The following is a 15,447-nucleotide window of genomic DNA, read 5'->3' on the forward strand; positions in this document are numbered from 1 at the left end:
CTCAGCAGTGGCTTCTGTGCTGGAAGCCGCCAGTATTCAACATGGCGCTGCGCTGGCCCCTCCCCCCTCCGCTGTAAAGGCTTAGACTTGATGCCAATATGGCGGCGCCTGTGCAGTCACGCAGGCCTGTGGGCGGCCATGTTGAAGGGATGTAGGTTGTGTAGTTAAGAGTTGAAGGGAGGAAAGGCAGAGCTGGATCTTTCTTTCTTCTGAAGCCTCCTCAGGCCAGATTAGCAACTGGAAAATGTTGCTGAAGCCTGAGACTTGTACTTAGAATATTTATTTTTCATTCACCTGCTTGGAGGCTTCTATTAATGTCATCCTCTTCGTATTCTCCTTAAGTTCTGCTATTTAAAAGATCCGGAGACCTTTTTGGATTGAAAAGCTCTGCTGTGCACTTGACAAGCTGCCTAGTATGTGTAGTGGGCTGTGCTGGGTGTGCTCTGCTTACAGTATGGAAGCTTAAAATCTCTTAGCCTATAGCATAGAAGGTTCTTGTCATATACTGATGTAAAACCACAAGTAAAAAAACCTTTGATCCAAGGAGGTAGCTTGCTCAAATGCATGTAAATATTTTTTTCTCTCACGATGATAATGATAAATGGTGCACTGTAGATCATAAGGTCCTTTCCCAAGGTCACACCAAGGCTTCTCAATCTCGGCATGATTAACATTTTGGGCTGGATAATTCTTTGTTGTGGGGAGCCATCCTGTGCACTGTAGGGTGTTTAGCAGCACCCCTGGCCTCTGCTCACTTAGATGTCAGCAGCACCCCCACCAACAAGTTGTGACAACCAAAAATGTCTCCAGACTTTGCCAAATGCTCCATGGGGGGCACTTTCACCCTTAGTTGAGAATCACTGCCTCATATAATTCTCACAACAATTCTGTTCTTCCAGAAAGACGGAATAGATGTTCTTTCCCCTGTTCATTCCTCTAAGCACAATTAACTCCCTGGAAATTACAAGGAAATCAAACACAAGAAGGCTCTGAAATGTGGAGAGAAGAAGGCAGACGGGCTAAGGTTCTTGGGACCTAAGGATTCTGCGCTTGCTTTCAATGTGTGGGGAGGTGGGGTTTCCTCACACCATCATGCAGTTCTGGGACACCAGCTGGGTGTCCTACAGTTCAACTCCATTCTAACACCATTCACCTGGAGATAGCATTAGATTCTGCAGGTTAAGGGCTCAGACTGACAAGACTACTACTAGATTACCGGCTTATTATAAAAGGATGTAATTCAGGAACAGCCAGCTGGAAGAGATGCACAGGGCAAAGTATGCGGGGAAAACAAGAAGCTTCCATCCCCTCTCCAGGTGCACCACTCTCCCCACTTCTCCAAGTGTTCACCATCCCAGAAGCTCTCTGAACCTTGTCCTTTGGGTCTTGATGGACATTCCATTACATGGGCATGATGATTAAATCGTTGGCCATTGGTGATTGAACTCAATTTCCAGATCCTCTCCCCTCCCTGTAATTGGTGGGGTGGGAGTGTGGGACTGAAAGTTCCAACCCTCTAATCTCATGATTTTTTCTCCTGGCAGCCAGTCCTCATGTTAGTCATTGTCCAAAAGTCACCTTATAAACATAACAAGAGACCCCTTTTTCTCTCATTACAGGAAATTATAAGGATTTTAGGGGATCTACGCCAGAGATAGGGACAAAGACTAAATATATATTCATTATAAATCACAATATCACAGGAAAGGAAGGAAAGGGTGGTCAGTTCTGTGGGTTTTCTTTATGCTTCATATATCCCAGACTTGCAGCTGAAGAAGCCAACAACCCAGGAATGCCAGCAGGTGCAGACCAAAAAAACAAAAACAAACACAAAGGGTCCCCGTGCCCAAAGCTCTAGTCAAAGGGCCAGAAAAGGGAATGCCTAGCAAGACAGAGAAGTTTTAGTGAATAACCTCTCTACTCCAGCTAAATACTATAAAATACACTGTGGCTGTGCCCCACCACACACGCAAAGTCTGGATTTTCACCCTCAAATATAGAACAAATTATTTCAAGTGATCCCCACTCCCTACCCACTGGGATGGTGTCAGAGAAGGCTGAGTAGGGAGCATGAGTTTCTTTCTTTCAACTCCTTGGTTTAATTTGTTTCTAAATATTTTATTGGTTTTGATACTATTATAAATGGGGTCATTTTTTTCATATAATTCATCATTAGTGTATAGAAATGCTACCAATTTGTGTAGGTTAATTCTGTGTCCTATAACTTTACTGGATTCACTGATTGGCTCTAAGAGCTTCTGGGTGTAGTTCTTCACATTTTCTTGTTAAATAATTCCAAAATTTGATTAAACTTGGTGTTGGTGTCAGTTGATTCCTTTCTCATTCAAGTTGTGCTTTTCTTGGTTTTTAGAGTAAAGGGTGATTTTTCTATTGTTAGGAGATTTGGGGCCCTATTTAAATTTTTTATTTTAGCAGGCAGGTGTCCTGTTCTGTTTAGTGTGCTGGTCCTGACCTACTTTTGTGGATAGTGGTTCCAGTGACAGTTTAACTTTTAGAGGCTCAGTGGTGTCATTTGGTCTGCTTAAGTGATGCCACTGGGGCTCCCACTGGTCCCTGCTGTGCCGCCTGAACGGACAAGAGGAGTCTTCCCAGGATGGGATGTTGGGTTTCTCTCTGGGAGAAGGGGTTTTCTGGCCTCAAGGGACAAAGAAGCTTTCCTGTCCCAGAGCTTCTGGTGGGATCTCTCTTATCTTTGGCGACAGAGAGCCCGACAGGTCACATGCTTGTTATGGTGGGACATTCCTCCCCTCCACCCCCATCTCTCTCACACACACACAGACACACACACACCCCAGTTACCCTAGCAACCATGGTGTCTGGGCAGGAGAGGAGAGTCTCAGGCCAATGAAGACAAAGTCTGCCTTGGCTGGGTGCTTTCTGTGGCCGGGTGCCCTCTACAGGCCACCTCCTGTAACGCCAAGTCTCTGGGTGGGAGTGGGGCTTACTGTTCACTGCTATTTTTAGCAGAGCTCCATTGTTGCCGGCGCTGGCTTGCCTGGTGTACGTTTCAGGACTCCTGTTTGATCTGCGGTAGGAATGAGCTACCCGCCTGTTGCTAGGTTTGGTCACCATCTTCTGTTGGGTGGGGAAATTTAAGACACCCTACCACTGCCTTGTTTTCCCAGGCATAGCATACCAAACCGGTTCACCTTCCATTTACCACTTTTCAGAGTTCTCCTTTGGTTGCCTATTTAGTTATTTCCATCATTTATGGTTGCTCTTATCCCAGACGAGCAAGAAAAACCAATCTGTGACATCTTGTATGGACCTGAATTCTATGTTTAACTTTTTAAGAAACTGCTAAACTGTTTTCAAATTACTGGTCTCATTTTACAATCCCAACAGCAGTGAATGAGAAGTCCAGTTGCCCTCACGTCTTTGCCAACACACATCATGGTCACACTTCTAACCTTTAGTCATCCTAGGGGTTATGTAAGGATTCTCATTGTGGCTTTAATTTCCATTTTCCTAATGACTAATGACGTGGAACATCATTCATGTGCTTATTTGCCATTTGTATACCTTTTGTGAAATGTTCATTCAAATCTTTTGCCAAATTAAAAAAAAAAAACAAAAAAAACCACCTGGGTGGTTGGTCTTGTCATTGAGAAGTAAGAGATCCTTATATATTGTAGACACAAGTCCTTTGCCAGATATGTTTTGCAAATACTTCCTCTTAGTCTGGGGGTTCCCTTTCATTACCTATACAATACCTTTTGAAGAAGCAGTCTTTAATTTTCCAAGTCCAATTTACTTGTATTTTCTTTTATACGTTGTATTCTTGTGATTTAAGAAATCTTAGCTCAGAGTGTATTATGCTCTAACAAATGACCACAAACTCAGAAGGTTAAAACAACACAAATGTATTATTTCAGCGAAGTTAGTGGGTCAGTCGTCTGGTGGACTTAGATGCTTTCTTTGCCCTGTCTCACAAGGCGGAAGTGAGTGTTGACTGGCTTGGTTCTTTTCAGAGCCTTCTGGGAAGAATCTGTGTCCAAGGTCAGTCAGGCTATTGGCAGATTCTAGTTTCTTTATGCTGTGGGACAGAGGTCCCTGTTTCCTTGCTGGCTGTCATCTGGGGGCTGACCGTAGCTCCCAGTGGCCTCTCGCCAGTTCTCGCACATGGGTCCCACACATCATAAGCCAACAACAGCACGGCCAATCCTCGTGTCCAAACATGTATTTTACAACTTCCCCTTCTGCCAATTTCTCTTGCCTCCAACCAGAGAAAGTGCTTTGCTTTTAAAGGCTCCTATGATTAGATTGGGCCCACCCAGAGGAACCAGGATAATCTCTTTAATCTTAAAGCCTATAACCTTAATCACACCTGCAGAGATGTGATCTTTAGCATCTAATACATTCACAGATTCCAGAGATTGAGGTGTGGGCATCTTCAGGGGACTATTCCTCCTACCATGCAAGGTCACCAAGATTTTCTTCTTGAAGTTTTATTATTACAGCTTTTACACTTAGTTCTGTTAAACACAGATACTTTTATTGTGGTAAAATACATATATTTTGTTATATTTCATATTTGTTTATGTTTGTATTTTGATATAATTTTAGTTTTTTTTTACCATATGGAGAGGTATAGATCAAGGTTCTCTTTGTGTGTATGTCTATGACAATCCACTCATTCCAGCACCATGTTGGGGAAAAGTTTATCCTTTTCCCATTGTCGTCCTAGGCATCATTAAAAAAAATTAATTAAAAATATATGTGTAGGTCTATTTCTGGATTCTGTTCTGCCCTAATGATCTATTTGTTACCTTTATGCCAATTCCAGTCTTATTTAGTTCTATAAATCTTGTAATATCAGGTTATTCAAATCCTCCAACTTTGTAAAATTTATTTGGGTCTTAAAGCCTCTGCATTTCTACATAAAATTTATAATGAACTAGTTAATGTTACTTAAAAAAATCCTCCGGGGATTTTGTTTGGGATCACATCAAATCTATAGATCAATTTGGGAGCATTGTTAGCTTAATTTAACAATACTGAGTCTTTGAATCCATGAAAATTGTTGTGAACTGAGTTATTTTCTCAAAATTCAAGTGTTGTAGCTCTACTGCCCATGTGACTGTATTTGGGGGTAGATCCTTTATAAATGTAATTAAGTTAAATGAGGTCGTGAGGGTGGGGCCCTAATCCAGCAGGACCAGTGCCCTGACAAGAAAAGACACCAGGAGTTCACACACCCAGAAAAGCCATGTGAGGACACGATGACATGGTAAGAACATTCAGGAGAACCCATACTTGCAGACTTGCTGATACTGGACTTCCAGCCTCCAGAACTGTTAAGAAAATAAGTCTGCTGTCTAAGCCACCCAGCCTGCGGCATTTTGTTATTGGCAGCCCAAGCTAATACAAACATACCTCTTTCAATTACATAGGTTTTATTATCTCTGAGCAATATTTTATAATTTTCAGGTTATAGTTAACTGCACATCTTTGGTCAAATTTATCCCTGAGTATTTCATATTTTGTGATGCTATTACAAATAGATTTTAAATTTCACATTTTCTATTTATTAAAAGAAAACCTTTTAATTTTAGAATAGTTTCAGATTTATAGAAAAGACAGTACAAGTTTCCACATATTCCACACACAGTTTACCCTACTGTGAACATCTTACATTATCATGGTACATTTTTCATCACAATTATTAAATCTACAATGATACAATATTGTTAACTAAACTCCGTACTTTATTTGGATCTCATACATTTTCCTCTTTAGACCTTTTTCTGTTCCTAGATCACATCTACAACGCCACATCATATTTAGCCATTGTATCTGCTTTGTCCCCTCTGGTCTGTGAGTTTCTCAAACATTCTTTGTTTTTGATAACCTTGAATTTTGAAGAGTCAGGTATTGGTAGAAATGTCTCTCACTTTGGGTTTGCCCTATGTTTTTCTCATGGTGAGACTGGGGTTCTAAGTTCTTGGGAGGACAACCAGATGTCAAGTACCACTCTCACCAAGTCCTAGCGAGAGTGTGCGCTATCATGACTGGTCCCAGGTAGAGTCTGCCAGGTTTCTAAACTGTGACGTGACTAACTGCCCCCTTTCCATACTCTTCTGAAGTAAGTCACCAAGTATAACCCACTCTCAAGGTGTGTGGATTTAATGTACACCACATTGAGAGGAAGTATCTATACAAATTATTTGGAATTTTATACAGGAGATTTGCCTCATTTCTATTTATTCAATCACTTATATCAGCACGTACTCGTGGATATTTACTTTGTACTTTGGATTTTAATTCAATACTAAATTATATTTTTGTTCAAATTGTTTCAGCTTTGGCCACTGGGAGCTCTTTGAGTTTGGCTTCTATTCCTTTGACATTTAAAAAAATTCTTAACTGGTAAAAATTACATAAAATTTACCAACTTAGCTATTTTTAAGGATCCAGTTTAGCAGTGTTAACTATATTCACATGGCTGTGCAAGAGACTTCTAGAACTTTTCCCTCTTGCAAAACTGAAACTATTCCCACCCAGCAGCTCCCCATTTCTCTCCCTGCAGCCCCTGGCAACCAGCACTGCATTTTGTTTCAGTGAATTTGATTATTCTAGGTACCTTAACACAAGTGGAATCACACAGCACTTGTCTTTTTGTGACGGGGTTATTTTACTTTGTTTAATGTCCTCAAGGCTCATCCTTTTTAAAGTCTGAATAATATTCAATTGTATGTATATATTACATTTTCCTTATCTGTTTATCCCCCAGGGGACATTTGGGTAGCTCCGTCTCTTGGCTGTTGTGAATAATGCTGCAATGAAGCTGAGTGTGCAAATATCTCTTCAAAAACCTGCTTTCAGTTCTTTTGGATATATACCCAGAAATGGATTGCTGGATCATATGATAATTCTACTTTTAATTTTTGAGAACCTCTATACTGATTTCCATAGTGACCGTAAGACTTTACATTCCTACCAACAGTGCAGAAGGGTTCCAGTTTCTCTGATCCTTGACAACACCTGTTATTTTGTTCGGTTCCCTCCAATTTTGTGGGTTTGGATTTGAATGCACTTACTCCAGCAGCCAGAGATGTACCATTCAGAGCTCCTTTCAGGAGAATCTGATGTAAGGGGTACAGCTGATTGGCAGCCCCTAGCTACTACATTTTCAGATCCACAGATCAATTATGCTGAGGTCATGGTCCCCCCAGCTGCTCCCAGCCCCTGAGTGAGCAAGGCTCGAGCACAAAGCCAGGTCATTTCTGCCTAACTCTGGACTCTTTCTGAAGGCTGCCTCTCCCTTTGCCCTCTCCCCCTCTCCTTTATCTTTTATGTATGTTTCCCCCAATAAAGTCTTGCACATCTAATTTTGTCTTGGCATGTGCTTCTTTGACACAGGATTTTGGGAAGAAGTCAAATTAGATGTTTAAGTCTACTGTCTTATATATACAGGAGTTACTGTTAAGTTTTTGTGTTCTTTAAAGATTACAAATTCCAAGTGTCACTGAACTATGGGAGAATGAATTACTTCTAACATATGTATTATCTGAGAGAAAGTTTATTGGTTTGATTTACTGAAACTTAAAATATTCCATCAAATTATGCAGGAAAACGCAGGTAGCGAAAATATATAACATTGTCCATTCCTTCAAGTGATCTCAAATAAGTTTTGAAAGGCCATAGGATGATATAATATATATACTGTACCAGTTAAACCACTTCTGTGTTCTATACTTAAAAATTCAAGTACAGAAATATACTGTGAAGTGCTGAGGTAACATTGTAACTCCCCCCAGCATGGATGCATAGGTGTTTAAGGTTGAGTGTGAATACTACTGTAAATTCCCAAGTCACCTGATGAATCAATCCCATTTCAATTTTAGACCAAAAGCAGCATATTATACATGCACCTGAAGGAAGTATCTTCTGTGTGTGTGCGTGCACACGTGCGCAGGGGACAGGGATGTGCCAGGGAAAGGCTGACTGAAACATACTGATAACAATGTTAGAAGTCTGCTGTCGTCGGTAACACAGAAACATACACAGTCTTCGTGTTCAAACTCTTCATGGGGATTTCTTCTGTAATTTCTAGAATGGAAAGAAAAAGCTTTAAAGAAATAATTTTCTACCTATTCTGGATGAATATTAAAAAAAAAAGTTAACTGCCTGGGTAGTAAGAAATCTGGCTTCACCTGAAGAGAAGTCTAAACTTTGTCCCAGCTACTGAGGAAAAGGCTAAGCCCCTGGGATTTCCCGAGTGGCAGGAGCATCTTCTGTTACTTACTGTGGGCCCCTCAACACGCCTGATGGCTTATTCTAACGAGGTGACCTGGGTGCAGCTGGCCACACCAGAAAAACCAACCGTAACGATTCAGGGCGGGAGCTTTGGGTCACACGGTATCACCTGAGACTGAGACCAACCATGTGAGCAATCATACCTATATCCTGAAGCCTCGATGCAAACTCTGGACACCGAGGCTCAAGTGAGCTGCCCTGGTTGGTAACTCGCTGTCCATACTACTGTCATGCGCTGGGGCCAGGAGGAGGCAACGCTGCCCACGGCTCCTTGGGGAGGGACAACCTCAAGTTACATATCTGGATCCTCTCCCAGACTGGGCCCCGTGCATCTCTAACCTTTGCCTAATTTCCATCCTTTCCCACCAGCTTCCATGAGGTCTGTGAATTCTGCTAGCAAACGATCAAACCTGAGGGTGATTTTTGGGAAACCCTCTGAACTTGCAGTTGGTGCCAGAAGTGACAGTGGTCACATGTGGACTCTTTAGTGTAAGTCTGAGGTTGGAGCCTAACTCTTTACGCTTGGGGCTAGAAGTTTTGGGCAGACTTCTGGAGGACCGTGCCCTCCACCTGACTAACTCTGAGTGCTGCCCGAGATGCCCCCCCACCCCCACCCAAACAGGTATTTCCTATGCCTAGAAGCGATGCCAAGCAAGTTGCCCAGATTTATGGCTTCTAAGTATTAACTCCCTATGACAGGAAGAACAGTCATTTCCAGGTCTGGGGAATTAAAGAGTATGTGATAAACCTAGTACATCTTTCAACGTCCTAGAAAGTAAGAAGTTGTCAAAGACTGAAGGCTCAGGTCCAAAACACACTGAATGTATAAAAGCTGAGCGAGAGAGAATAAAATTTTAACAAGTTCCTTCCCTCCAGTTTGCTTCTAGCCAGATCTGAATTCAAAGGGAAGGACCAAGTTTTTTTTACAAGTGGCTTTTGTCCTAACAGGAATCCTGGATGTGAAAACACTCTCAAAAGCTGCCCCCCTAACAGAGAACTACAGGAGCTGGAGATGATATTTAGAATAAATAGTGGAACAAGCAAGAAGGCATCAGTGAGTTTCTAAAACTGTGAGCGTTAGGTCATCCTTCTAATTCACCAAATTATTAATCTCTTAGGAAAAACAATCTTGAGAGGAAGACTATGATGAAAATGAGGCAGGAGATAACAGATTGGGAAAAGACAGTGGATTGGGAAGACTACCACCAGGCCTCTTGGTTATCTTGGGTAAAGCACTTAACTGTCTAGATTTTACCTATTAAACTTGCCCAGTCAACCTTACAGCAGAGCAGCAAGAATGGAAGACATTTTAAAGGTAAGGTCTGGTTTGTGAATCACAGGTAGCGGTACTATTATCTAACCCACATGGATGTGACTCTGTCCTTGACCAGTTCAACCAGGTGCCTACGTGTGTGCAGAACAAGTGAGAGGTGATGACATCCCTTCGTTCCCAGCGCCCAGCTGCACCCGGTGACTGATGGATTTGAGGGTAAGAGACAGAAGTTAAGAATGTGTCTGAAGTTTCACACAAGCTCATCAAAGCAGGAAACTACATTTATAATTGATCTTTATTACCAAACCATAATGAAAGAACCAACTGTGTCGGAGAGTGAAAAAGTCTTCTGCAGATCCTGAAGCATTAGAATGGTGAGCCTTGGAGGATCTGAGCAGGGGAACAGCGTCAAGGGGCTGTTCATGAAGACAAGTCTTGGCGGAGGGATACAGGCTGCAGACAGGCTGTTCTCAACAGACCATGAGGCCCTGACACGAGGGAGGGGTAAAGAAGACAGATCTGAAGCCTAACAGCTGTGCTTCATGATAGAGAGAAATAGACTTTCATTTTTAACAACGTAGCAGAAAATGTCAGAGTACAATATAAAACATTAATTTAACAAAATAAATAAACAGCTGAGAGGGGAAGAAATTGAGAAAAATCCATAGAGGCCAAAAAATTGTGAATTCCAAGAGATACCTGAACATTAAGATTTTCTGGTGGTCCTGGAGGCTTAAAGATTTGGCACTAAAGGCCAAGAAAGTGAGATGAGAAAAAGCCTAGGGTCTACACAAACTGGGACGTCCAATGAAACCACCTTCAAAAAACTGAATAAGGAATAAGGAACCCATGCTAAAAGGAGTAATTTCAAAAAGACCCTTCACCACAGAGAAAAACATTAAGAGAACGTTGTGGGTTTTATAACAACCTTCCAAAAGGTAAGGCCATGCTCCAATTCCCGCAAACTGTGGTTGTGACCTCTTTTTGGAAAAAGGAAAGACAGACCAAAGAGGTGGTAATGTGGTCACTGAAGCAGAGATAAAAGTGATGTGGCCACAAGGAAGCCTGGAACCACCAGAAGCTGGAAGAGGCAAAGAACGAATTCTCCCCCAGAGAACAGTCCTGCCAACATCCTGATTTCAGACTCTGGCCTCCTGATCTGAGAGAGAATACATTTCCGTTGTCTTAATCCACCTAGTTTTTGGTAATTAACGCACTAGACACAGTAAACCAATATACAGAATTTGCTTGGTTAGGGAGAGAGAGAACACGTTGCTGTGAGAATTCTGGCCCTCTGAATGACTGGGACACTAATACATTTTAAACACTCTCTGTGGCCCCAAATAACTGAGCTTAAAGTAGGCCTGGGTCGATAGTGTCCCCAAAGAATTAAAGAAATGCTCCTTTAAACTGGGTTTCAACCGAAACATCACAAGACAAACAGCCAGAATCAACTCTGTCAGAACTCTGGAAAGCAAGTTCATTACTACCAGGCCTGCCCTCCAAGAAATGCCAAAGGGATCCTTCAGGTTGAAGTGAAAGGATGCTAGACAGTAACTCAAAGCAGTACTGTCACATTTTTTGTTTTGAACTCTAGTTTTTGTTTTCTACCTGATTTAAAAATAAGTGTATACATAAACACAATTAAGAATTTATGTTTTGGGGCACAAAATTATAAACATATAATTTCTGACAAGACTATAAATGGGGGCAGAGCTGTACAGAAGCAGAGTTTTTGTATGCTATTAATGTCAAACTGGTACCAATTCAAACTAGACTCTTACAAATTTAGGATGTTAACTGTAATCCCCATGGTAAACACTAACATCCTTAAAAAAAGTTACACAAGAGGAAGTGAGGAAAGAATCAAAATAGCACAGTCCAAAAAAATCAACTAAAGCCAAAATGGAGGGAACGAGGCCAAAAAAGGTTCAAGGCTTCCAGAAAAAAATTCCCAGTAAAATGACAGAAGTATCCATTTTTTCTTATCCGCTTTGTGCTTATTAACAACAGACTAACCTGGGGAAAGGGAAACAGCCCGCTCTAGCCCCCTGTAACCTTCCTTTCTCATATAAAGAGGAAATAGTAAAAAGCTGACACCTGTGACGGTCACAGCCCAGGGGCACAGGTTCACTAAAGACCGAAAAATAATCATAAGATCACAGAACATTGCCCGAACTTCTCCCCGCACCCCTCACTACAACATCGTACAGGCTCCTGTGTGGTAAAACGGCGTCACAGCAGACAGAACGGGCGAGAACGCGCAAGAACTGTATTTAAAAAGGAACCTTTAGGGCAACCATAAGACAACAGAAGAGATAAAGCCCTTATTTTGTCAGAGGAAATTTGAGCCTCTGGCACCTACAGCTACAGGAAACAATAAACAGAGGAGCTCTTAGCCAGATAAACATAAACGCTCTCACTAAAGGCTTATTTACCTCAGTTCCTTTTCCTCAATACATCACGTGTGGCTATCCACCAAATACTACAGGGTGTTCTAACAGGGAAAAAACACGCTAGGAAGACACAGAGCAAGCATCACAACCAGACTCAGACATGGCAGGGATTTGGGAATCACCAGACGGGGAATTTAAAATAACTAGGGTGAATGTTAAAGACTCTAATGGAAGGGGTGGACAACGTGTAAGAACAGATGGGCAGTGTAAACAGAAAGATGGAAATTCTAATAAAGAATTAAAAGGAAATGCTAAAAATCAAAACACTGCAACAGAAATGAAGAATGCCTTATACCGAAAAATTTATAGCTAGGCGTAGGATGTTCAAATTGCAGAAAATCAAAGATAAGATGTAACTTTGGAAAAGATAATGTCCAGCAACTTCCCACCAGTGCTAGGAGACACAAAGCTTGCCTCAGAAAGTCCAGTAAACCCCAGGCGGTGAGGCTGTATCAATAAAAGGACGGAAGCGTAAAACATTTTGAGTTGGGATGGCAAGAAGGACGGCTATAAACAGGGGAAAAAAAACAGATCCCATCAAGGGAAGCAATTTGAGGAAATGACTCCAACAGAGGGACTACAGAGCAGAACTCGGGGGGAAGGCTGAAGTGTCAACAGAGAAGCTGTCAGAAGAGCCACAGAAGCTGAAATCACCGAAGTGGATGATACAAGGGTGAGCGTGAGAGAGCAAACATATCCTTGCAGACACCAGCCAGTGCCTTGTCCCAAATCTGTTTTCTGACTTATGGAATAGAGAATATGCCAACTAATGACCTAGCTCTTCACATTTTTAAGCAGCTCACAGAGAAAAGGCGTGCTCTGTAAGTGGTAAAGGAGGAGGTACACTGTCAGTTTTAAGTGCCCTTCAAGCTGTTATCAGTATTATAAAATGAGAATATTCTGATTCTTGGGGAAGAGGGCAATTTTAGGATCAGCAAGTAGGCTAACTTATCTAGAAGCATGTATTTTAAATTGCATACCAATATAATTTTAAAGATATTTCCAAAGCAAAAAGTAATCATCCTTTTAATTATTATTATTTTTTAAACATTTACAGCATGGCAGATTTCTGAAGAAAGAGCAAAAAAAGAGATAGCAGTAGTACTATGTCTCATACATATAATGTATAAGTGATTGATGGCATCCAAATCTATTTCTAATAAAAGAGAAACAAAGACGAAAAAATTTAGCATGTTCTATAATCTCCTTACCGTCTGTTTGAGTCTCATTCAGAAACAGCTTTAGCTTCCTGCTCCGGAGGCCAAACACCTTGGCTGCTTCATACAGAAGACCTTGGTGGGTGAGCCCATTCTGCCCAAGTGGGTTTTCAAGGAGGAGAGTGCCCACTGTTCCCATTAAACACTCTACAGAAGAAAAGACAAAGTGGGTTAAATCCTGAGAGCTCTCCATTGGCTACTGCATCCCTGATGGAGGTGGTGACTCGACAGCTCTAACGGACAGAGCTTAAGGCTCTGAAAGCCGGCAGTTGGTACAACAGCAAGACTGGGATTAATTACAGTCTGCAGAAACAGCCTTAAATACTTCACAGGGGAGAAGGGGAAAGGGAAGAAGAAAAAACAACTAGTGTAAAAGCCCAGCAGTTTAGGGAAGAGATATTCGGTGAACAGTCAAACGAAGACCCTGAAGACAGTAATATACGTGCACAATGAGGACCCCAAAATATCAAGGAGAAGTAAGAATCAATCTAGTCTGTTGATCAAGGCATGGATATGTACAACAGTTCTCAGAACGTTTCCCAAGGAAAAATATGAGGCAAAAAGAAAAACTAAAATGTTTTGGCATTTAAACAAATTCAGCTTCATTTAGCTATAATTTTTACCTAAACCAATTTATCTCATTTCCTGACCATGCCAGATGGAGGGGTGTTTCTACATTAACATACCAAAAGAAACAAGCCAGGAGTGCTCCCCCAAGAAGTGTGGGAGTCTATACTTTAACTTACTGGGTTGAAGCTGACTTGAAACATCCATATAAATAAGAGAGATTGAACATTCATAGCAGCACTGTCTACAATAGCCAAGCCATGGAAGCAACCTAAATATCCATCGACAGATAACTGGATAAAGAAGTTGTGGTACATTTATACAATGGAATACTACTCAGCCATAAAAAAGAATAAAATAATGCCATTTGCAGCAACATGGATGGACCTAGAGATTGTCATTCTAAGTGAAGTAAGCCGGAAAAGAGAAAGAAAAATACCATATGATATCACTCATATGTGGAATGAAAAAGAAGAAGAAGAAGAAGAAAAGGACACTAATGAACTCATCTATAAAACAGAAACAGACTTGCAGACATAGTAAATAACCTTACGGTTACCGGGGGAAAGGGGATGGGGAAGGGATAAATTTGCAAGTTTGAGATTTGCAAATGTTAGGCACTATATATAAAAATAGATTAAACAAAAAACAAAAACAAGTTTCTTCTGTATAGCACAGGGAACTATATCTTGTAATAATCTTTAATGAAAAAGAATATGAAAATGAATATATGTATGTATGTGCATGACTGGGACATTGTGCTGGACACCAGAAATCGACACATTGTAACTGACTGTATTTCAATGAAAATACAAGAGAGATTGATACATTAAAGAAAATCTTAACACTCAACATTTTAACCTGCCTACTGAGGGTGTTCAGCGGGGGGGAGGCACGCACCTTGGGGGTCTGCATTCAAGAGCTGCAGGTTGATATATTGACAGAGAAGAGCACTAGGACTGTCGATCACAGAGGGAGATGATCCTCCGGTCACACAAAGTGTTTTTCCATTCAGACTCAGTAAGTTGGTTTGGTTCTTTATTTCTAAAAATAACAACAGAAACAACAAAAAAATCATTCTTTCAGGGGAAATAGTTCAGTGCTGAAGTCATTCACTTTCTCCTATTTAATTATTAAACTATCATGTATTTTTACAGTGAAACTTTCCACTTAATTTCTGTTTACCAAAGGACACTGCCTTTCCTATAAAGTCAGACTTTAATGACATGCAAATAGTAGGAAATATTAATGTTGCAAAATAGCATAATATTCATAACTTAAAACATAAGGCAAATTGTTTTTTCCCCCTTTTAGTATGTTTTTCTGCGTATTATAGCTCCTCTTAAAATTTCCTCCTATATCAGAATCCTAAACTCTATCATGAAAACAAGCCTTATATTAAAAAAATTTAATTATGGTCAGAAGACAAATTATTTGACTAATGAACATACGTAGAAAAATAGACACACAAAACACACATTTCATTTATATACACTTAAACATTGCTTAGGGTAGAAGTTTAGTTACAGCCACTGTGCCACTAAGGTCAATGTGGGGCCCAGGTTCTGCTCAGCTTTCCCAGGCTGCTGCTCGCTGGGTCAGAGGGGACAGCACGAAGCCCACACTCCACCAGTGCTGTTCCAACTTCCGAGCC

The 15,447-nt window shown here is 41.0% G+C and overlaps 1 protein-coding gene across 1 annotated transcript in view; it reads right to left on the reverse strand.

Moving 5' to 3' along the window:
• Positions 1–3,868: 3,868 nt before the first annotated feature.
• The window catches only part of IARS1 (isoleucyl-tRNA synthetase 1), a 69,855-nt gene continuing 58,276 nt past the window's right edge, over positions 3,869–15,447 (reverse strand). The window contains exons 32-34 of the mRNA XM_010974823.3: positions 14,694–14,837; positions 13,221–13,373; positions 3,869–8,073 (exon numbers count right to left, since the gene is read on the reverse strand). Of these exons, the coding sequence (XP_010973125.3) occupies positions 7,991–8,073; positions 13,221–13,373; positions 14,694–14,837 (380 nt within the window). The 3' untranslated portion in view covers positions 3,869–7,990. The remainder of the gene's footprint in view (positions 8,074–13,220; positions 13,374–14,693; positions 14,838–15,447) is intronic.

Source organism: Camelus dromedarius, chromosome 10 (assembly GCF_036321535.1).
Source record: "Camelus dromedarius isolate mCamDro1 chromosome 10, mCamDro1.pat, whole genome shotgun sequence".
NCBI lineage: Eukaryota > Metazoa > Chordata > Mammalia > Artiodactyla > Camelidae > Camelus > Camelus dromedarius.